The sequence below is a fragment of the Mastigoproctus giganteus genome, chromosome 3 (genome assembly GCF_048544385.1).
Source record: "Mastigoproctus giganteus isolate SK-2022 chromosome 3, ASM4854438v1, whole genome shotgun sequence".
Classification (NCBI taxonomy): domain Eukaryota; kingdom Metazoa; phylum Arthropoda; class Arachnida; order Uropygi; family Thelyphonidae; genus Mastigoproctus; species Mastigoproctus giganteus.
The window spans coordinates 133,207,538-133,232,261 of NC_143577.1; the positions used below are offsets into that span (position 1 = coordinate 133,207,538).

General features: G+C 38.8%; 1 protein-coding gene across 1 annotated transcript in view; it reads right to left on the reverse strand.

The window, feature by feature from the left end:
* The window catches only part of LOC150088278 (protein adenylyltransferase SelO, mitochondrial-like), a 471,795-nt gene that overhangs the window by 136,161 nt on the left and 310,910 nt on the right, over positions 1 to 24,724 (reverse strand). Inside the window, exon 11 of the mRNA XM_090370666.1 lies at positions 8,160 to 8,326. Within this exon, the coding sequence (XP_090226792.1) occupies positions 8,160 to 8,326 (167 nt within the window). The remainder of the gene's footprint in view (positions 1 to 8,159; positions 8,327 to 24,724) is intronic.

The following is a 24,724-nucleotide window of genomic DNA, read 5'->3' on the forward strand; positions in this document are numbered from 1 at the left end:
ACTGTCAATCTATTGGTCTTTGTCTCCCCCCAAGCTAGCAGTTTTCCGACCCACCTAACACTGCCTCGATAGCATCAGCAAATATTCTTGCACCCTTTCTATTTAAGTGCATCCCATCCCTGTAGAAGCAATCTCTCCTGTTAACAAGTACAGTCCAGGCTGAAAAAAATTCTACCCCTTGAGCCTTGCACAATCTTTCCAGGGCCGAATTGATCGACAAGGCTCTCATCATATACTCCCTCCTATCGTGTCTGGGCAGAATTGCAGACACTTTCAAATTCAACCCTAATTCTCGGCTTTTGTTCAACAGTAACCTGTACTTGTTAAGTAATTCTGCCGGTCTCCTACTCTTAATATTATTAGTGCCAACGTGTACAACTATATCACCTTTTGTGCCCTTAAAGGGCACAAAATTTGCGTTTCTACTAGTGGAATCTATTATAAACTGATAGGAAACTCGATCTAATTGCATTTGCAATAATACCGATAGCTGGAATTGTGTTGTTTTTTACGTATTATGGTGAAATGTGTTTCTCCTTCACTGATATAAAAAACATAAATACAGTTTCAGAATCTTCTCTTCATTCCTATCGTGTTGTGTTCGGTTGGGGTGATTCTGCGTTCGACTGCCATTTCTTGTAAACACAAAGGCGAATCGTGCATAAGTGAATTCGGTTCGTGTTATATGATATCGTTCCAGTATTTTTAAATCGTGCATGATCGAATTCGTGTAGTGTAAACACGTGTTATACGAGGACTGACTGTACTTATAGAAAACAATTTAATATAACAATTAGTCAATAAAGTGGCTAAATATAGCTAAAAACTTTCCGTTCACCGGAGCTGCAAAACTTGTAAAACACGTGGATTGGATATCCTTACCGATACTAAGTAATAACATACAAAATCTCTAAGTTAAAAATTAAACTAAGTATCGTAACTAGGAATATAAAGCTACTATAGAAAATAAGTTAATATGCCAATTAAATTAATAAAACAGAAAAACTCTTTTATTTTTTGGATCCTTAAAAAACTGCCTGCACAATGCTACTTTCGTTTCCGAAGCAAAGTGGATATCGGACATCTTTAAGTAAATCCCACATCAGTACATGGTGATCACTGTCGCCTAGTGGTTCGTTGATCTGCAACTTCTTTATGCATGAATAATCACTGCTGATAATCAGATCAAGAGTATTACTCCTTCTGGTTGTCCCTCAAACATGTTGCCGTAGAAAACAATCTTCCAATAAATTCACAAAAATGTTGCTAGCATGCGAGTGATAACTGACTAGTTTCAGCCAATATCTGGAAAGTTAAAATCCCCCATTTCAAGACATTCTGATTTACTGGCCTACTCTATTTCTCTGTACAACTGTTCATTATACTCATCAGAATCATTAGGCCTATAGGCGCCTCCGTAGCCAGGTGGGAAGGAGCAGCAGTGCATAGCACACGCTTCTTGATTAGACCGGGGTTCGAGCCCGTCACCACCAAATACGGAGGATGTGGAAAGGTCAGGGAATGACCACCGCATATCCCGGAGCAATATGGCCTTAGTTGCTAATGCTCCTAAAAAAAAGAAAACAAATAACAAATAACATTAGGCCTATAACACACTCCTACTCTCATTTTCCCTTTCCCAGTGCTTATGTCACACCAAACAGACTTAGCATTGCACACAGTGAACTCCATAGTGCTATCACTTCTGATCACTGTGGCATTCCCTATCTGTGTGAAAGAAAATAACAACATTCTTATGCTGATACTACAGCTAGGCCTCGCATAACGCGAGTTCGATTAACGCGATATTCAGTTAACACTATTTGAAAAATTATACCACTTTTCACTTTACACGATGCAAATTTCCAGTTAACACGATTTTTTTTAATGCGATAGTTGAAAAAGATTTGAATCGCACGTTAAGCTTACCGCGAGTCGTACGGTCAATAAACAAACGTTTGCCTGCTGCCCACCTCGGTGTGTTCCATCAACCATCGGAAGAAGACTCCTGCTAAAAAAGTCAATGCAGACTTGCATTTAAAAATTCAAATTTTTAAATGAGCCAGATGAAAATGTTACCGCAAAGGAGATAACGGTAAAAGAATTAGATAAAATCTTTCGTATCGCACAGAACCTCAAACAAAAGGTTTGATGTTCTCTGGGATATTTATTCCGCCAGGGCCCAGAGAAGATTGTTGTCGGCTATCGGAAATTGATTGATGAAAAGAGAAAGTCAACACTGTTCAAATATTTCCGCAACAGTAATTTATTCATTGTGTATTTTAGGTGGTAGATGACTGCCTCAACCAGTGAAATACCACCACTTTGCTTATTGGAGGCTTGAAGTGGTGAAACCCATGTTTAGTCTCTAGAGCAAAGTTTCCGGCAAAACCCCCCCCCCCCCTTTCCTTCAACCCATGCATGGTACTAAGTACTATAGGTTGATACCTTTCGTGTTTGGGGTTTTCATAAAAAAAAAAAAAAAAAAATTGTCAGTTCCCAAAGTTTCTCGGTTCACAGTGCCTTTAATGTCTCAGTAATTTTTTCAAGGCGCACCCAGACCAAAAGAAATACCTAACAGTTTTGTTTAGTAGTTAGGTCCAAACAACTTAATAAGAAATGCTGAAACTGTGATCTACCTCGAGCTAGTAGTCCGCGCGCCGTCCGACAGATGTCGAGTATCGCTGTGTTTCCTCAAAAATTTAAAATATTCCGCGGTGCACAGTTTAAGAACCGCTGTTTTACGCAATAAACATTTAAATCCATAATTATTTTCATTATCTTTTACATTATATACAGTTAAAAAGTTATTTAAAAGGTATTTTTAAAATTCTTTATGGACATTCCAGAAGGTCAAGGACCAATTATAATTTTTCCTATTGGTTATTATATTCGATTAACGTGTTTCCGCTTTGCGCAATGCGCTCACGGGACGAATTAATCGCGTTAATGGAGGCCCGCCTGTACATTGTTTAGTATTCACTAGAATGTTTGCTGACATGCTAATGATTTTGGAAGGTATTTTCTTAACATGTTTCTTGTTAACATATGTTTCCATTAATTAGTATTGTGGGATCAAATATGGTTGCAGGAAGTGTTTTGAGTAACTGTTAATAGGTGGCTATCAACACCCATGTACCCTACCTTCCACCCAGGCTAGTGGTTTTGAGTAAAAGGTGTGGTTATTAAATGAGACTTGCAATAAAATAAATATAATGAAATATTTCATATCTTGCAAGTTATCCCCCTCAAAATAATTGCCTTGGGCTTGCAAACACTGTTCCATATGTTTTTTCCAAGCACAGGAATATTTTTGGAAGTCATCTTCTGTAAGTCCTTAACAGTTTTTTTTTTTTTTTTTCTGAATGTAATTAATTTACTGAAAATTGGTATCCTTAAGTGCACTTTTCAGGTTAGGGAAGAAAAAAAACATGCACCCTACTCAGCAGTCAGTAGTGACTGCTGAGTAGGGTGCATGTTCATATACAGGGATTTGTTTTCGGCCAGAAACTTTCAAACATCAGAAGTGCTGGCAAATCGTCTTGGGGCATCAAAGTGTGCTGCAGTTCAGGTCTCTTCCTTTCAATTTTTTCATGCAGCTTTGTCACAACTTCAGTGTAGTATGTTTGATTTAGTCTCATTTTGTGGTTGGTGGGATAGGGATATTCAATCATAAACATGTGAAATTTCAACATCATTAATTAAATTTTTTTCAACTTCAATCCCATAATTTCTCATTGACACAAAGGGTTTTTCTCCTGTAAACAGCAATGCAAAGTAACTGTTGAGTTCATCTGGGGTATCTAATACTATCCCACACCTATTACATAACAGTCCGATCTGGTTTGTCCTTCTCTTCTTTGCATTTATGTATGTGAAGAATTCCTTATCCTCACTCTTTGCTCTCTTTGCCAACGATTTCTCATAATCTGCCTTTGCCAAACTAATCTTTTCTGTGGCACTATTATAGATCAATTTGTAGCTGTTATAGGCATCAGTACTTTTTATTCCTCTGTAACTTTTCCATGTGAAATACATGTGAAACTTTTCAAGCATACAGGCCAGTAAGGCCTGTATGCGGCCTTATATCTTAAATGAGGCTGCAAGTGAGCATTGAGGCTAACAATGAGAGAATAACTGGACTCTGGAGTGATTCCATTGGGTTGGAAAAGTGCCAATGTATCTCCAACACATAAGGGCGGTTCTAAGAGAAGTGAAAAATAACCAGCCGGTCGGTCTAACTTCAGTAGTATTGTTGTTGTTGTTATTTGGTTTTTTAGGAGCATTAGCAACTAAGGCCATATTGCTCCGGGATATGCAATGGTCATTCCCTGACCTTTCCACATCTTCCGTATTTGGTGGTGACGGGCTCGAACCCCAGTCTAATCAAGAAGCGTGTGCTACACACTGCTGCTCCTTCCCACCTGGCTATGGAAGCACCACTTCAGTAGTAAGGAAAATCATGGAGGCAATGATCAAGGTTGGAATTCACAATCATTTAGATAGAAATGGAATTCTGAAGGATACTCAGTATATAGTTAGACCATACTTGTAATTGGAAAATCATGTTTAACTAGTCTGGTTAGTATTTTTACAGGATCACTCAAGAGCTGGGTTTAGGGAATAATTTAGACATGGTTTATTTGCATTTTAGCAATCATTTGACTCAGTCCCACATGAGCATTTACTTTATAAGCTGGAACAGGTTGGAATCATAGGGAAAATCCTTAGATGGATGGCTTCAGGGCAGGATGCAGAGGGTTGGATAAATGTTTATTCCTCAGATTGGATTTGATGTAAGAAGTGGGGTTCCCCAAGGAATTAGGACCACTGTTGTTTTTGATTTTCATAAATGACATCGATGAAGGAATAGAGGGTGTGTCTAAATTTGCAGATGATGTAAAGATTGGTAGAGTAGTTAATGATCACTGCCAAGCAGAACTTCTTTAGAGTGACCTAGATAGACTTCAGTGATGGTCAGAAAAATGGTAGCCATGCTTTTATCCAGAAAAGCGTAAACACTTGATGGAGTTGAACTAAAGCCAGTAGTGGAGGAAAGGGACTTGAGTGCTGCATTATGATCAGACTCAAAAAGTGTCCAAAAAATGGGTAACTCGCTTGGTGAGACTAGCAAAACGGTATCCATAAGATGAAAGGCTTCAAATATATGGGCTGCAGAGCTTGGAAACAAGGCACCTTAGAGGAGACTTGATTGGGATATTTAAGGCTCTGAAAGGCATAAATAAAATGAACGAGGATGTAATTATCAGTTATAAATTATTCTAGAACACGAAGCCATAATTTCAAGTTATGGGGGGGGGATTGTTTAGACTGGATTGCAGGATGTTTTGATTTTAGCCAGCAAGTTATAAATTATTGGGATAAGTTACCTATGGGTGGTAGAGGCTGACAGTTTGGGGAAATTCAAAGGTCAGCTGGGTCCCTACAGGAGGAGGGAAATGCATACGTTGTCTATTTCCTTTACTCTTATTAATTATTTATTTTTTTAAAATTTTCTTCTTATTGTTATTTTATTTTGTTTATTTATTTATTCTTATTGTTATTATTTTTTTTTTGGCTGATGCAGCATAAGCCATAGGCTTCCTTGCACCATGTGGCCATTGCTAATACTAACACTGTCCACCAATGTATTTCCTTGGATTTTTGTGTTTCTTAACTAACAGCATAACCATTCCTCCCCTGTCTATCTTTTCTATACACATTGTACTCCCCAAATTCCACTTCTGCACTGCTTATATCTGTGTGATACAATGTCTCTGATATTCCAACAATATCTACCTTTGATGCCTTGATCAGCACTTCAAATTTATCAACTTTATTTAGTGTACTTCTAGCTTTGGTGTACATGCAAGTATACATTTACCTGTTCTTACTCTTAGTTACCCTCAAAACAGCCCATGTATTTACTTGTTCTATGATGACTCTCAGCAGCTCTTGAAATCCCCAGCAACTTGCTCTCTAGGCTGCTGCTCATTACAATAGAAGCAGTGCAAGAATCACTTTTACCTCTGCTTGCAGCTACTGTTAATATTTTGGTCTGGGAATCCCTACAAGCTAGCAGTTTTCTGACCCGCTCATCACTGCATCGATGGCATCAGCAAATATTCTTGCACCATTTCTATTTAAGTGTATACTATCCATGTAGAAACAGCTTCTCCTGTTAGCAAGCACAGAACACACCCTGTGCTTGCTAACAGGGTGTGTTCTATCCCATGAGCCTTGCACAATCTCTCCAGGGCTGAACTGATTGACAAGGCTCTCATCATATACTCCCTCCTATCATGTCTGGGCAGAATTGTAGATACTTTCAAATTTAACCCTAACTTGCAACATTTTTCAGCATTGACCTGTACTTGTTAAGTAAATCTGCAAATTTGTTACTCTTAAGGTCATTAATGCCAACATGTACAACAAATCACCTTTTGTGGCCTTAAAAGATGATATCTGCCCTACGACATCAACTTTCGCCGCTGGCAGACATACTCTGGTCCTGTTCCACCTATCCTTTTTGCATAATATAATCCCCCTCTCCCTGACAATAGAGTCACCAACGATAACTACTTCCTGTGGAAATAGCATATTCTGCTTTAGAGATTGCCGCTGTATTGCCTGATGCACAGGAGTGAGCTCTGGCATTGAGTTGGGCAGCTCAGATCTTGATGGACCCCTCATATTAATTTCTTCGGGGGCATCTACACTACATCTCAAACTCTCTTAGCACCCATCAGAACGCTCAGTTGATGCCTAATTTCTTCACTGTCTTTGCACCTAGCACACACACAAAGAAATCCTCCTTGGCCAGATCATGTCCTGTTCTTGACAGGTCTGCAAAAATTTCACATTTCACACATCTTTTTTTAGACTGTGATGCATTGGAGAATCGCTCCCTTCGGTTCTTCCAAGCCACAGTACTACTGCTACTTTGTGCTCATTGCTTTGCTGCTCTATTCTGGGTCATGATTCCATTTAAGAATAATTTAATTAACAATGAAATTTAATAAGAATAATCAATTTTACTGATTAATTGGCAATACTATACTAATCTAATGGATTTCTAATACAAGTACTACGTATTTTGCTATTTAGTTTTACGTTAATCTATTCCATATCGTATATACAGAATAGTGGTAATAACTGCTATTCCGTATATTATAAGATTAATGTACATATACGATAGATATAGATATATTCCGTATATATCTAGAAAAATTAGGCAGATGGGGTGAGCAATAGCAACTGAAGTTTAACATTTACAAATGCTACTGCATATGGGTAGCAGTAACTCCATAGTAACACACCAACTGTGTGGTTCTGCACTCAGTTTACTGGAAAATGAAAAACACCTGGTTATAATGTGCAATCATATATGAAGTTCTCTGAACAGTGCAAACAGGCTGCCATGACAGCTTGTGGCGTTTTGTCAATAATATGCAGGAATTTTGCCAGCAGGGATAAGGAGGTGATCATTCCATTCTATAAAGCAATCGGGAGATCACATTTTTGAGTACTGCCTACAGGTCTGGAGGCCTCATTTTAGGGTTAGATGCTGGAACAGATGCAGAGAGGGGAAATGAGATTGGTGATGAGAAGCAAAGGGTGCTCTTACCAAGAAAGGCTTCATTTCTGCAAATTGCCATGTCTGGAGAGTGGGGCACCTATGAGGTGATCTCATTGAGGTTTTTGAAGCTTTGAATGGACTTGGCATGCTCAATCCTGACTTGTTTCCTCTTGTGCAGACTAAGCATATGACGGGCATAAATTCACATTGAGGAAGGATGCTTGCAGAACAGATTGTGTGACTGCCTTTAGCTAGCAGGTGGTTGATTGCTGGAACAAAGTTCTATCTGTTGTTGTGGAAGTCAATAGTTTAAATAAATTCAAAGAACTAAACAATATATTGAGGTGAGTATAGAGGTAAAATGGGATTTTTTTTTTTTTTTGGCTAATGATGTATAAGCTTGCTTTCTTGCATCATTTGTAACTTGTAATTAATAATTAATACTTGTAACAAGTAGTGTGCTAAAAAAAAAAAAAAAAAAAAAAAAAAGTTTCCTCCATAACACATTTTATTACCAGAAAGCCATATAGCAAATTTAAACTATTAAAATTCTATATTAAAACATTCTGGTCGCCAATACCTTGGGTTATTACAGTTCATAACTTCCACTCTTTGCATCTGGATTGTACCTAACTTGTCAATATCTTCAATATCGACTACCTCCCTCTGAAGCCTTCTAACATATTTACCAAGCCAGTTAATCCAATGCTGTTCATCTTGCCGACGTTTAATTTCGGGTGTTAAGTGCTAAGAAAAAATAAAATAATAAATAAACAAATATTAGTAATCAATTGTGAATAATCATAATGCATAATATTGGTTTTACAAAAGAAAACAATATTATTTTGATTACAACAGAATGTAATCACAATAGAGCTCTAGTAATTTAGTAATTTAAATTTTCTTAAATGTAAGAGTTAAATATATACTAGATAATATTTGTGAAAATTTCTTAAGGAATTACTGTTTTTATCTATATCTACTGTTTGTTTTTTAAAGCATAACTCCAATATGGTAGGCTAACCTGCAGTATTGTATGGATTCAGAAAACTGAAGTTACTTGTTAGTAGTAAACTTGGAATGCAGGAAATACATAAGGAGGTCCAAAGAACTGAAGCAGCTTTGGTAATAGGAGAAGAACATAGCACATGGAAATATCCACAAAAAAGGAATCTAGCTTGAACTGAACATATCCAGGATATGGAATGGATTAATTAACTTGAGTATTCTCGTCTGAATACAGCTTAATATCCATAGAAAAGGAATCTATTTTGAACTGAACATCTCCATGATAGGGAATGGATCAATTAATTTGAGTATTCTTGTCTGAATACAGCTTAAGAGGGGAGTCAGGGAAACCACACTAGATGTGAATAATGTTCTCTGATCAAGTGGATTTGTACAGAGTTAGCAGTTGTTTATAAGAAAGGTAACAGTGAAAGAGGAAGACTAGTTTTTTTTTTATTTTTATGCAAAGAAGCAATATTTGTTATCTACTTATGCAAATAAAGGTGAGAAATCTGAGTTATCACCTGTAAAAATATATGCCACTGTCTAGAAATCTGAATGTTGCTAAAAGTGAGCACAAGGCACATTACTAGAAACAGGTCCAGGTTTTAGAAAAACTAAAGTAATTAAGTTTCTTTTCCCCACTTGAGAATGCTTATTTTTTTTTTCCTTAAATGCTTATTTTCATGTAAACCAGATGAGGATTAAATGAAAATAAGCATTTAAAGAAATGGAACTATCAACAGCAAAAATATGTATATGAGAGAGAGAGAGAGAGAGAGAGAGAGAGAGAGAGAGAGAGATGGTAAAAAAAGAGAAAAGAAGACAAATGATAAGATGGAAGCTTACCTAGAAGATGGAATTTCTCCACTTGGTTTTAGAACAAGTAGAGAAATGCCATCGGGACATGGATACTCCTTGACATCAAGATTGTTCAGCAGCCTTCTAATGTCTTTCTGATGAAAAACTCAAAGGGATTGAATAAAATGTGTTCAGTAAGGTAGGAAGAGATTTATATCACTAATGCAATAGTTAGAAGAAAAGTAAGTCAGCTTTATAGCCAGATGAGGATGCAACAGAACTGTCAGGAGGTATCACAGGTAGATGGACAGGCCAATATCTTTAATAAGAAATCAGAAGGCTCAATTGCTATTACTATCTCGACAAGAAACGAGCAAGATACGACAAGAATCACCTCCTATTCTTAGTCTTTTCAAAATCAAATCTGGATTTATGTGTAACATGTTGGCAAAAGAGGAAGTTAAAGATTTCGAAACAAGTCCATTATGATACATTATATTCTTATCCCTAAAGTTCTTGACATATTTTTATGTTGGAAAATATGATGGATTTGGATACTAATGTCTAAGAAAAAAGTTGTTAGATTGTGTTTCCAATCTGCCAAGAAGAATTATATTTCTGCTTACTTGTGTCTATGCAAAATTTGTTTTATCACATTTCCAACTTCATAAACAAGTTTTATTTCATGTGTGAAATGCAATTAGGGATGTATTTTAATTTTCTTTTCCAGAGCATGGATGAGCTGGCCCACTGATTTTTTTACCAAGCATATACCTGTAGCATGGTAGTAAAAAACTTCAAATATTGCCTTGCTGCACTTCAAACATCAACATATGGACAAGATCCCCTATACGGATCCTGTCCATAAGGCAGAGAGGGTGCTTTTCAAAAAATATAGCATCACATGTGAGTAACCACGTCACCTCTCTGTTTAGAAGGAATATATTTCCATCCACACTTCCCACATAAAAACTATTTTATACTAATATTATACTAATTTATAATACTTCTCATAGCTAATAATTTATGATACTTCTCATAGCTGTTTAGCTTTCTAGGACTGATAATGTTACCTAATTGAGTACTGAAATGCATTAGCATATGATGCAAGAAAGCAAGATTATGCAGCATCAGCCAAAAAAGAAAAAAAAAAAAAAAATGAAAACAAAACCACTCCCATTTCACCCCTCCATTCGTTCGAAATACCTGTCCAGCGGAGCCTTAAATTTATTTAGGCTATCAACTTCCACAACAAGGGATGGAAGTCTGTTCCACTAACCAACTACCCGCTGGCTAAAAGCAAATTTCAGCACATCAATCCAACACCTGCCTTTCCTCAATTTGAATTTATGCCCTCCCAGGTGATTATTCTGAGCAAGAGGAAGAATCCTATCAGCACTGAGCATGCTCAAACCATTCAAGGCTTTATACACCTTTATCAGATCACCTCGCCAGTGCCTAGTCTCCAGACACTGCAATTTGCAAAACTTAAGCCTTTCTTCGTAAGAGCAACCTTTTGTTCAATTCACTAATATTGTTGCCCTTTTCTGTACTCGTTCCAGCAGCTCTACATCCTTCTTGAAATGAGGCCTCCAGACCTGTATACAGTATTCAAGGTGTGGCTTGACCATTGCCTTATACAAGGGAATAATCACCTAATTATCCCTGCTAGAAAAATTCCTGTATATCATTGACAAGACACGATGAGCTACTCTTGCTGCCCGTCTGCACTGCTCAGAGAACTTCATATCTGCGTGCACAATTACCCCCAGGTCCTTTTCATTCTCTACCACTGCCAGTGTAGTACCACAAAGTTGATATGTTGCTCTGGGGTTACTGTCATCCATAAGCAGTACTTTACATTTGTCAATGTTAAATTTCATTTGCCACCTGTCAGCCCATCTACTCAACCTTTCCAGATCCTGTTGCAGCAGCATAGCATCAGTAGTGTCCTTAACAATCCTGCCAACCTTTGTATCATCTAGAAACTTGGATATTAAGCTTGATATACCATCATCAATATCATTTATAAATACAGAAAACAATAATGGACCCAACACTGAACCTGAGGGACTCCACTAATAACGTTAGTCCACGATGAGCAGTGTCCATTGATTACCACTCTCTGTCTTCTCCCCCTCAACCATCCCTTTATCCATAGCAGCAATTTGCCTCCAATGCCACACTGCTCCAAGTTGTGCAGCAGTCTTCCATGTGCAACAGTATCAAAAGCCTTTATAAGATCCAAATATATAATATCAAAGTTATTCCGTGCATCCAGTTCTTTTGTGACTGCATCATAGTATCCAATCAAATTGGTCAGGCAAGACTTTCCCTTAACAAAACCATGATGTCTCTGAGCTGTAACTGAAGTCTTGTCTAGATGATCCTGCAGTGCTTCTTTAACCAGTGCCTCCATTAATTTTCCTGGAACAGAAGTTAAACTCACAGGTATATAATTACTTGTGTCAGCTTTTGATCCTCCTTTGTGAACTGGGATCACATTTGCACATCTCCAGTCTATGGGTACCTCCCATGAGTCCAAAGAAGCTCTCATAATTATGGTTGAGTGTTTGCTTATTTCTTTTGCTGCCTCCTTTAACATAACTGGAAAAATCCCATCCACCCCGGGTGCCTTTTTCATGTTTATCCTCAACAATTTCTCCTCCACTTTCCTCTCAGTTATTACAAAATCATCTAGCTCACTGCCAGAGTTTACTTCACCTCTGGCATTCCCCTTTCTGAATAACTCCTCATGTGTGAATGTAGACGAAAAATACTCGTTTAGTTTGTTAGCCACCTGAGCAGGATCCTAAACTGTTGAACCATCAATATCCAGTGGACCAATCTGGTTCATCCCTTTCCTTCTAGAGTTTACATAGGTAAAGAAATAACTCTTTTTTGTTTTTCTTTGCATCCTTTGCCAAGGATTTCTCATAATCTGCCTTTGTCTGGCTAATCTGCTTTTTTACTTGGTTACAGACCAGCTTAAATATATCATAGGCTTCCATGTCACCCATTAATTTATGTGTATCCTATGCATTTTTCTTCTCTGCCATATGTCTCATTAGTTTATCTGACATCCATTTAGGCCTTGGACATCCTAAACCTTGAACAATATTTCTTAGTTGGTATGTAAAGCCTAGTAGCTTCCAATATAAGTTCTTTGAATACTTCCCATTTTGAATTTGCTGTTGGTAACATGATCAGTTGGTCCCACTGTATAGAATTTAAATATTATCTCAGACCATCATAGTCGCCTTTACGAAAAGAAAAACCCTTCCCTTTACCACTGATGGTAGTTACCTCTTTGAGTAAATCCTATTTGATCATACTGTGATCACTGCCACCTAGTGGTTCCTTTATCTGCAGATTCTTAATGCATGTAGAATCACTACTGATAATCAGATCAAGAGTATTACTACCTCTAATTGCCTCCCGAACATGCTGATGTAGAAAACTGAACATGGTGATGTGAGTTTAACTTCTGTTCCAGGAAAATTAATGGAAGCACTGGTGAAAGAAGCACTGCGGGATCATCTTGACAAGAATTCAGTTATAGCTCAGACACACAATGGTTTTGTTAAGGGAAGGTCTTGCCTGACCAATTTGATTGGATACTACGATGTAGTCACAAAAGAATTGGATGCAGGGAATAACTTTGATATTATATATTTGGATCTTAAGATATGGATCTCAAGGCGTAGAATTTTTTTAGCCTGGTCTGTACTCGTTAACAGGAGAGACTGCTTCTACAAGATGGGATACACTTAAATAAAAAGGGTGCAAGAATGTTTGCTGATGCTATCGAGGCAGTGTTAGGTGGGTCGGAAAACTGCTAGATTGGGGGGGATACAAGGACTAATAGATTAGGTCCTTGAGGTTGTCACAGACATTCTCTGAGATATGCCAGACAAGCTGTACTTGCTACCTGGGAGCCTAAAACGCTGATGGAACAGATATTCGGGTGACCCTCAAGTCAAGTGGACCCAATTTCGGCGAAGTCCAGACGGTCTGTGACAGCCAATCCTCTGCTTGCACTTTCACGATGGTGGGACTGTTAGTAATCCTGGGTATAAACCCCATGCACAAATACATGGTGGGTGACCACCCAGGTGTGAACCAATGTAAGCAGGGGTCGAGGTGTGACGCCCAAACCACATGGAGGAACGCCGGCCCTCTATGTTACCAGGCAGTACTAGGTGGTAGATGAATCTCATCAACCGGTTAAATACCACCACTTTGCTTATTGGAGGCTTGAAGTGGTGGAACTCATGTTTATTCTCTAGAGCTACGTTCCGGTCAACCCTTCCCTATCTCTTCGATCATGCATATGATTGATGACTTTTGAGGTTAGAATGAACGTCGTGGCGAGATCCGATATCCCTTATATTTCGAGGGTACAGCTCTAAAACGGTGTTCGCAGGCTGTTCGCTAGTTAGTACACCGGACCGAACCTATTGGTAACTCTCTAGGAGGCTTCCATATCAGCTAGTGTATAATCTTGCTACCTCTACTCTTCCAGATAGTGACTGGAGAGAGTCCGAGTAGTGTGTATGCGGGGAGCATTGCCGAGGCCACGTTATGTCAAGGATCTGGATATATTCTTACCATGTGTACGCCATATCCAAAAATTTCATTACTTCATACAGCATGTCCCACCCACTTTTTTTTAATATTGAATACACCATGAATTGTCAAACTAATAGAGCAAGCTTATCTGCGAAAAGATTTAAATCTCCCAAGCACTTCCTAATTCATTTCACAAATATACGTGGTCTCAAATCTAATCTCAACGATGTCCATTTCCAATTGCAGTCTGCCAAACCCCATGTACGTTTTCTGAGAGAATCTCAGTTATCTGTTGATTCAACTACTGCTCATCTCAGATGCCAAAATTATTCGCTGTATGATTCCTTTCGCCTCAAAGGTGGTACTCGTGCATATGTCAGTTTTGATAATCCCTGTCAGAGACTTGGCAATTTGGAATCTCCTCTCTTTGATCTTCTCTGGTTTAAAATCTCTCTACCTCACTGCGTCAAATTCATCTGTTGTCTCTACCGTTCTCCCAACTACACTAATCACTTGGAGCTCTTTGACTTCCTCTCCTTGCAACTTGACTTTCTCCAGTCCAATTTTCCTAACAGTGAGGTAATTTTCCTTGGTGATTTTAATGTTCACAACTCCAGCTGGCTTCCGTTTTGTCGTCATACTGACCCAGCAGGTCGAGATGCTGACGCTTTTGCAATTACTAATGACCTAGCACAGATTGTTCATTTACCTACAAGAATACCGGAAAATCCTAATCATACAGCCAATATGCTTGATCTTTTTCTCACAAACAACCCTTCTAAGTACACAGTCAAAGTGAGAGGTCCTTTAGGCACTTTAGATCACAACTTGGTGATTGTCTCTTCTCCAATGGAACCTTTATCTCATGGCTATTCCCTGCCTCGTGTTGTTTGGCATTACAAGAATGCAAAATGGGATGACCTGTGAGACATTTTCTTCTTTTCAATCGTCGGATTACTGTTTCAAAACTTCTGATGTCAACGTTTGCTCAGATCGTGTCAGTGAATTTATTCTTGCAGAAATGGAATCCTTTATCCCACACTCCACTATAAAATCTCGTCCTTTATCTAAACCTTGGTTTTCCAGTAAATGTGTTAAGGCTGTTCAAGAGAAGAATGTTGCATTTTGTAACTGGCTTGTTTCCAATTCTTCAGTTTCATTTTCTGCCTACACCAAAGCTTGCAACAATTGTAAAGCAGTTATTAATCAGTCCATACTAGAGTTTGAACAGGCTAAGAGTAGAAAACTTGCTTCTTGCCCTAATGGTAGCCGAGCATTCTGGTCTCTTGCCAAAGCTATTGGCCGCAACTTTTACACATCTCTGCTCCCACCTCTGTCCAAACCAGATGGTTCTGTTGTCACTTCAGCCAAGGATAAAGCTGACCTGCTAGCATCCCATTTTTCTTCAAGCTCATAAATTAATGATCTTTGTAAAACATCTCCCACCATTCCCAACACGCTCCATTCAATGCCTCCTGTGGTCTTCCGTCAAAATGATATCAGAAGGATTTTGATGAATCTTGATGCTAAGAAAGCTTCAGGTCCTGATGGTATTTCTCCACTTGTTCTCAAAACCATTGCACCTAAACTTACTCCTATTCTTTGCCGCCTTTTTTCACTTTCTTATTCCAACGGTGTTTTTCCTTCTGCTTGGAAATTTTCTCATATCCAGCCAATTCCTAAAAAGGGTGACAAATCCCTCCCATCCAATTATTGTCCCATTGCAATTACTTCTACTCTTTCGAAAGTAATGGAGAAATCAGTTAATAGCCAACTCTTAAACGACCTTCCATCTGATCAACAATCACCAGTATGGATTCCGTCAGTGTCGATCCACTGGTGATAATCTGGCTTATGTTACCCATGGAAAGGTTCGGTGAAACACAAGTCGTTGCTCTTGACATCTCAAAGGCTCTTGATCGTGTTTGGCATAAAAGGTCTTCTAAACAAGCTTCCATCTTATGGTTTGCCAACTGTTTTTAGTAATTCGTTATCCAGTTTTCTCTCTGATCGCCCACTGAGGGTGGTGGTACATGGCTCTCTGTCTTCTAACTCCTCCACTAATGGAAAAGTTAGAAGACAGAGAGCTTCTCCACTAATCCAGCCAGTTCCTAAAAAGGGTGACAAATCCCTTCCATCCAATTATCGTCCCACTGAAATTACTTCTACTCTTTCTAAATAATGGAGAAATCAATTAACCGCCAACTCTTAAACTACCTAGAAACCTTCTCTCCACTCGCTTTCTCATAGACGTACTGTTTCTGCTGCATGCCTCTTCTAGAGATACTTACATGGGCACTGTTCTTCTGAATTGGCTTCTATAATTCCCGCTCTCTCTTTCAAAACAGTCCGAACACGGGCCGCTACCAGCCAACATCCATTTACTGTCCAACTTCAAACTCACGGAACCAACTTTTCATCTTCCTCATTTATTCATTCAACTGCCGTTTTTCTGGAACAACCTTCCTTCATACATATTTCCCGAAAATTACAATCTACAGAAGTTCAAGTCCAATGTCAAGAAATATCTTCTTTCATCTTCTCAACCTCCAACCCAGGCACAGTACTAAGTACTATAGGTTCTAATACCTCTCGTGTTTGGGGTTCACATAAAAAAAAAAAAAAAATACAGTAGCCACTGGCAGAGATGAAAGTGATTCTTGCACGGCTTTTATTGGAATGAGCAGCAGCTTGGAAAATAAGATACAGGATATTTCAGAGACTGCTGGGAGTCACTGGGGTACAAGTAAACACATGGGTTGTGTTAGGGTAGCTAAGAAAACGAACAGGTGCATGTACACCAATGCTAGGAGTTTGGTAAATAAATCTGATGAATTTGAGGTATTGCTCAAAGCATCAAAGGCAGATATCGTTGGGATATCAGAGACGTGGTGTTACACAGATATAAGTAATGCAGAACAGGAATTTGGGGAGTACAACGTCTACAGAAAGGATAGACAGGATAGGAAGGGAGGATGGGTTATGCTATTAGTTAAGAAACACATAAAACCCAAGGAAGTGAAGCCAGTCGACATCGCTGAACAGTGCAGTGTTGAGTCAGATTGGTGTGACATAAGCATTGGGAGAGCAAAATTGAGAGTAGGAGTGTGTTATAGGCTTAATGACTCTGATGAGTATAATAAGAAACTGTACAGAGAAATAGAGTGGGCCTGAAAATCACAGTGTCTTTTAATGGGGGATTTTAATTTCCCAGTTATTGAATGGAATTTGTGGGGAGGTCATTCATCCGCTAGCAAGGCTTTTGTGGATATATTAGATGATTGTGTTCTAAATCAGCATGTTCGGGAGGCAACTAGAGGGAGTAATATTCTTGATTTGATTATCAGTAGTGACTCTTCATGCATTAAGATTATGCAGATAAAGGAACCACTAGGTGGCAGTGATCACAGTGTGCTGAAGTGGGAGTTACTCAAGGAGGTAACTACCATCAGAGGTAAAGGGAAGGGTTAATGCTTTCGTAAAGGCAACTACGATGGTCTGAGACAGAATTTAAATTCTATACAATGGGGCCAACCGATGATGTTACCAACAGCAAACTCAAAATGGGAAGCATTCAAAGAACTTATCTTGGAAGCTACTAGACTTTACATACCAACTAAGAAATATTGTTCAAGGTTCAGGCCTAAATGGATGTCAGATGAACTAACGAGACATATGGCAGAGAAGAAAAGTGCATGGGATACATATAAATTAACATGTGACACAGAAGCCTGTGATAGATATAAGCTAATCTGTAACCAAGTTACACAGGAGGTTAGGCAGGCGTAGGCAGATTATGAGAAATCTTTGGCAAGGGATGCAAAGAAAAACAGCAAGGAGTTCTTTACTTATGTAAACTATAGAAGGAAGGGGATGAATCAGATTGGTCCACTTGATATCGATGGTTCAACTGTTCATGATCCTGCTCAGGTAGCTAACAAACTGAATCAATATTTTGCTTCTACATTCACACATGAGGAGTTATTCTGGAAGGGGAATGCCATGGATGAAGTAAACACTGGCAGTGAGCTAGATGATATTGTAATAATTGAGAGTAAAGTGGAGGAGAAATTGTTGAAGATAAATACAAGAAAGGCACCTGGGGTAGATGGGATCTATCCAGTTATATTAAAAGATGCGGCAAAGCAACTAAGCAAACCCTTAGCTATAATTATGAGAGCGTCCTTGGACTCAGGGGAGGTTCCCACGGACTGGAGATGTGCAAATGTATCGCCAATTCACAAAGGGGGATCGAAGGGTGACATGAGTAATTACAGACCAGTTAGTTTAACTTCTGTTCCAGCTAAAATAATGGAATCACTGGTTAAAAATGCATTGCAGGATCATCTAGACAAGACTGCAGCAATAATTCAAACACAGCATGGGTTTGTTAAGGGAAAGTCTTGTCTGACAAATTTGATAGGATATTATGATGTGGTTACAAAGGAACTGGATGCAAAAAATAATTTTGATATCATATATTTGGATTTCAGGAAAGCTTTTGACACTGTTGCACATGGAAGACTATTGTACAAATTGGAGCAGAATGGTATTAAGGGTAAGTTGTTACAATGGATAAAAGGATGGTTAAGTGGGAGAAGACAGAGGGTGGTAATCAATGGGTGCTGCTCTTCTTGGACTAATGTTATTAGTGGAGTCCCACAGGGTTCGGTGTTAGGTCCACTGTTGTTCTGTATATTTATCAATGATATTGATGAAGGTATATCAGGCTTAATGTCGAAGTTTGCAGATGATACAAAGGTTGGCACGGTTGTTAGTGACAGTAATGGCAGTGTGCTACTGCAACAGGATCTAGATAATTTGGGCAGATGGGCTAAGAAGTGGCAACTGAAGTTTAACCTTGACAAATGCAAAGTACTGCATATGGGTAGTAGTAACCCCAGAGAAACGTACCAACTGTGTGGTACTACACTTAAGGTGGTTGAAAATGAAAAAGACCTGGGAGTAATTGTGCAGTCAGATATGAAGTTTTCTGAGCAATGCAGACAGGCTGCCAGGGCAGTTCATGGGGTTTTGTCAATGATATATAGGAATTTTGCTAGCAAGGAAAAGGAGGTGATTATCCGTCTGTATAAGGCAATGATCAGGCCACGCCTTGAGTACTGCGTACAGGTCTGGAGGCCTCATTTTAGGAAGGTTGTAGATTTACTTGAGCGTGTACAGAGAAGGGCAACAAGATTGGTGAGGGGAATGAAGGGATCCTCTTACAAAGAGGCTTAAGTTCTACAAATTGCAGTGGCTGGAGACTATGCACCTGCGCGGTGATCTGATTGAGGTCTATAAGGCCTTGAATGGGTTGAGCACGCTGAATTCTGATGGAATCCTTCCACTTGTTCAGATTACGAACCTAAGGGTGCATAAATTCAAATTAAGAAAAGACAGATGTAGATTAGATGTGCGGAAATTTGCCTTTAGCCAGCGGTTGGTTAATTGCTGGAACAAACTTCCATCTGTCGTTGTGGAAGTTGATAGGTTGAATAAATTTAAGGAGGAACTGGATAGGCATTTGGAGGGAATGGTGTGATTTTTTTTTTTTTTTTTGGCTGATGCTGCATAAGCTCATACACTTGCTTTCTTGCATCAAATGCCACTGCTACCACTACCACTACTACTAATCTGGAACATAATGTAGCTTTGTTATTGCATATTTTCACCATAGACGAAGATATTCAGAATGTATTAAATGTGCAAGTTAAGGAAACATGTACTGTATTGGAGTCTACTTTAATTTATATGAGATTAGTACCTGTTCCTTGTAAGATTGCTGTAAAAGTTTGCCGTGTTAGAGAATGTGCAATGCCAAGGACAGCTCTAAGGACTAACAACATGGAAATTTTGCTGCCACTAACGCACTATTTATCCACTTCAAATACATATATACACTGTAGCAAAAGGCATAAGTCACTTCAGTTGCTTTTTTTTCTTTCTTTTTTTTTTTTTTTTTATGAAAACCCCAAACACGAGAGGTATTAGAACCTATAGTACTTAGTACCGTGCTTGGGCTGGAGATTGAGAGAACAAAACGAGATATTTGTTAACATTAGACTTTTGTAGACTGCAATTATCAGGAAATACATATGAAGGAAGGCTGTTCCAGAAAACGGCAGTTGAATGAATAAACGAGGAAGGTTGAAAGTTGGTTCTGTAAATTTGAAGTTGGATAGTAAATGTATGTTGGATGGTGATGGCACATGTTTGAACTGTTTTGAATTATAGAAGCCAAATCGGAAGGACAATGCCCATGGAAGTATCCGTAGAAAAGGCATGCAGCAGAAACAGCATGGCTATTAGCATTAGTAGAGACATATGATGCAAGAAAGCAAAGCTTAAGCATAGGAAGAATCAGCCAAAAAAAAAAAAAAAACTCCTCCATTCGATCTAAATGCCTGTCCAGCTCAGCCTTAAATTTATTTAGGCTATTAACTTCCACTATTATCCTATGAGACAGAGTGTGCAGAGACTGTTAGACATGAGTCATTAATTAACCTAACTGCCCTCTTCTGAATGGAATCCAGAAGCCTGAGAGAGGTTTTTGGGAAACCGCCCCAGATGTGGGAACAATATTCCATGGTAGGGTGGATTTGCGATTTGTACAGAGTGAACAGCTGTTTGGAAGATAAGTAACGCAGAGAACAAAAAAAGAAAATAAAGTTTTTTAGATGCAGAGGAAGCAATATTTGTAATGTGCTTGTGCCAAGAGAGATGAGAGGTCAGGGTAATCCCCAAAAGAGATTTTTGTTCTTGTCTAGAAATCGGGGTGTCACCAAAGATAAGCATAGGAGCAGAAGAATCCTTTTTGCGAGATATAAGACAGGACTGAGTTTAAGAAGAATTGTAATCAATTAAGTTGTCTTTGCCTCACTGAAGAATTACCTGGAGATCAGAATTTCAGGAATTAGTAGCAGATATTCGAGAAGTTGAAGCTGATTGAGCAGGGAGAGTTTTCTCAAAATGGAAAGTGGAATGCAATGTGCTATCATCGACAAAACCATGGATAGGATTTCTGTTCAATGGAAGAAGGTCATTAATATACAAGAGGAAAAGATTGGGAGGAAAGAACTGAACCTTGGGGGACACCAGCATCAGTGGAGATTTTAGAAGACAGAAAGCCATCTAACATCACCCTCAGTGAGCGGTCAGAGAGAAAACTGGATAGCCAATTACAAAAAAACAGTTGACAAACCATAAGATGGAAGCATGTTTAGAAGAACTTTATGCCAAACATGATCAAAAGCCTTTGAGATGTCAAGAGCAACTGCTTGTGTTTCACCAAACTTTTCCATTAAATTTGTCCATAAATGGGTAACATAAGCCAGAATATCACCAGTGAATCGACACAGATGGAATCCATACTGGCAATCGTTGATCAGATGGAAGGTTTCTAGGTAATTTAAGAGTTGGCGGTTATCTGATTTCTCCCTTTAGAAAGATTAGAAGTATTTGTCACCCTTTTTAAGAACTGGCTGAATATAAGCAAGTTTCCAAGCAGAAGGAAAAATACCTTTGGAATAAGAAAGTGAAAAAAGATGGCAAAGAACAGGAGTAAGTTCAGGAGCACAGGTTTTGAGAACAAGTGGAGAAATACCATCAGGATCTGGAGCTTTCTTAGCATCGAGATTCATCAAAATCCTTCTGACATCCTTTTAATGGAAGACCACAGGAGGCAGTAAATGAAGAATGTTGGGAATGATGGGAGGTTTTTTACCAAGATTATTAATAAATGAGTTGGAAGAAAAATGGGATGTTAGCAGGTCAGCTTTATCCGTGGCTGAAGAGACAATAGAACCATCTGGTTTGGACAGAGGTGGGAGCAGAGATGGGTAAAAGTTACAGCCAATATCTTTGGCAAGAGACCAGAATGCTCGGCTACCATTAGGACAAGAAGCAAGTTTTCTACTCTTAGCTTGTTCAAAATCTAATGTGGACTGATTAATAACTGCTTTACAATTGTTGCGAGTTTGGTGTAGGCAGAAAATGAAAGTGAACAATTGGAAAGAAGCCAATTACGATATGCAACATTCTTCTCTTGAACAGCCTTAGCACATTTATTGGAAAACCAAGGTTTAGATAAAGGACGAGATTTTAAAGTGGAGTGTGGAATAAAGGATTCCATTCTTACAAGAATAATTTCACTGACATGATCTGAGGAAACGTTAACATCAGAAGTTTTGTAACAGTAATCCTACAAAGGAAATGAAGAAAATAAATCTCGCATGTCATCCCATTTTGAATTCTTGTAATGCCAAACATGAGGTTCGGAATAGCCGTGAAATAAAGGCTCCATTAGAGAAGAGACAATCACCAAGTTGTAATGTAAGGTGCCTAAAGGACCACTCACTTTGACTGTGTACTTAGAAGGGCTGTTTGTGAGAAAAAGCTCAAGCGTGTTGGCTGGATGGTTAGGATTGTCCGGTATTCTTGTAGGTAAATGAACAATTTGTGCAAGATCATTAGCAATTGCAAAAACCTCAGCATCTCGACCAGCTGGGTCTGTGTGACTATAGAACGGAAGCCAGCTGGAGTTGCGAACATTAAAATCGCCAAGGAAAATTAGCTCACTGTTAGGAAAGTTAGACTGGAGAAAGTCAAAGACTAAGTGATTAGTGGAGTTTGGAGAATGGTACAGACAACATATGTTGTTGTTGTGATGGGGGTTTAATGGCGCACGAGCTGCTGGGTCTATAGTTTTCCTATTCATAGGAAAATAATAAAAATCAAATTTCAGATAGAATCAATTTATGGTTTTTTAGAGTGATGTTTTAAAATTTATGATACAATCCAATTTTTTTCAAAAAAGAGAAGAATTCGTTGATGTTTGCATCGTCACCTATAATATTTTTTAATGTCTTCGGTTCCGGAAGATTTTTTAGGGAAAGGAGGATGGATATTCTGTCCTGATCATAGTGAGGGCAGTCAACGAGAATGTGTTTAACTGATAAGTGCGAGGAACAGTGTGGACAATGAGGAGGATCCTCTCCTGTAAATAGGTGAAGGTGAGTCAGATATGTATGTCCTATCCGTGCTCGTGCAAGCACTACTTCTCATCTTCGTACTGCTAGAGCGCCAAAGCTGTGGATCCTGTTTCAACTGATAAAGTTTATTATTGCTTTGGGTGTGCCATAACTCTTTCCACATCGCAAGACATGTTGTTTGTATGATATGATTATAGTCATAGATTGGAATAGGAGCAAGGGTTAAATCATAAGTTGATGGATTTTTGGCAGTTTTGTCAGCGAGTTCATTCCCTTTTATCCCCGAATGGGCTGGGATCCAGCAAAAGGTCACTGATTGATGATGTTCCTCAATTTTTAATAAGAGGCTTCTGATTTGGTTTAAAAAAGGATGAACCTTATAAAAAAAGTTTTGTATTGCTGTAAGTGAGCTTAGAGAGTCAGTGTATACAATATATTTTAGAGATGGGTAGAGATTCAAATTTTCTAAAGCTAACTTTATTGCGTGAAGTTCTGCAGAGAAGCTGCTATACTCAGGTGGAAGGGAAGCAGAAATGACTGTAGTGGGAAATACTGCAGCTGCTCCAACAGCTGAGTGTGATTTGGAGCCATCAGTATATATTGGCAATAAACTAGCATATTTCTGAATATGGCTTGCATGGAGTTGTTTCACGTTGAGTAACGGTAAAAGATTCTTTCCCCATTTTTGAAGATAAGTATCACAAGTTAATTCTGGAGGAGGTGTCCAAGGTGGGTGAAAGCATTTCACTATGTCTAGCCTGTTGACATTAGGAATATTCCAACTCTGTGTTATTTCAATTAGGCATAAGCCTGCCGGTATTATTTTACTGGGTTTATTTCTATGAAGGTTTTGCAGTGGTGGATTAAAGAGATATGGCCCAATAGGATGCTGACAGCAGCTTTGTATTCGGGCTGCATACTTAAGAAGTAGTGTTTTCCTGCAGAGACAAAGAGGGGGGGCTCATGTGCTTCAATATATAAACTTTGGGTAGGGGATGTCCTGAATGCGCCAAGGGCAATCCGCAGTGCACTATGCTGTATAGGGTCCAACCAGCGTAGTGTACTCTTTCGGGCAGAATCGTAGATTGGAGCACCATAATCCAAATGGGATCTGATCAATGCTCTATATAGCAGAAGCAAAGATGTACAGTCTGCTCCCCAAGATATCGCAGATAAAGCTCTGAGTATGTTCAGTTTTTTAAGGCAGGAAGTACGCAGCGATTTAATGTGCTCAAAGAAATTTAATTTTCTGTCAAGGATTAATCCCAAGAATCTGATATTGTTGGTCACTGGAATGGTAAAATTTGACATCTGAAGTTCAGGATCTGTATGCATTTTTCGTTGATTACAAAAGTGGACTGCAACAGTTTTCTGCTGAGATAGACGATAGCCATTGAGTCCTGCCCACCTTTGCACCTTATTCAAGGATGACTGCAGTTGCCATTCAATGGATCTCATATTCTGAGAATGGCAAGAAATGCTGAGATCATCTGCATAAAGATAGGTCTCAACTGTATTTGGAAGTTCTTTTGTTATAGAATCAATTTTAAGGGCGAAGAGGGTTGCACTCAATACAGAACCTTGTGGCACTCCTTCTTCCTGTAAAAATGTCATAGAAAGCGAGTTGTGGTATCGAACTTGGAAAGAACGATTCTGGAGAAAGTTTCTGATGAATATAGGAAGGTTGCCTTGTAGACCAAGGGCATGGAGGTCGCTGAGAATGCCATGACGCCAGGTAGTGTCAAATGCCTTCTCTATGTCTATGGAAACC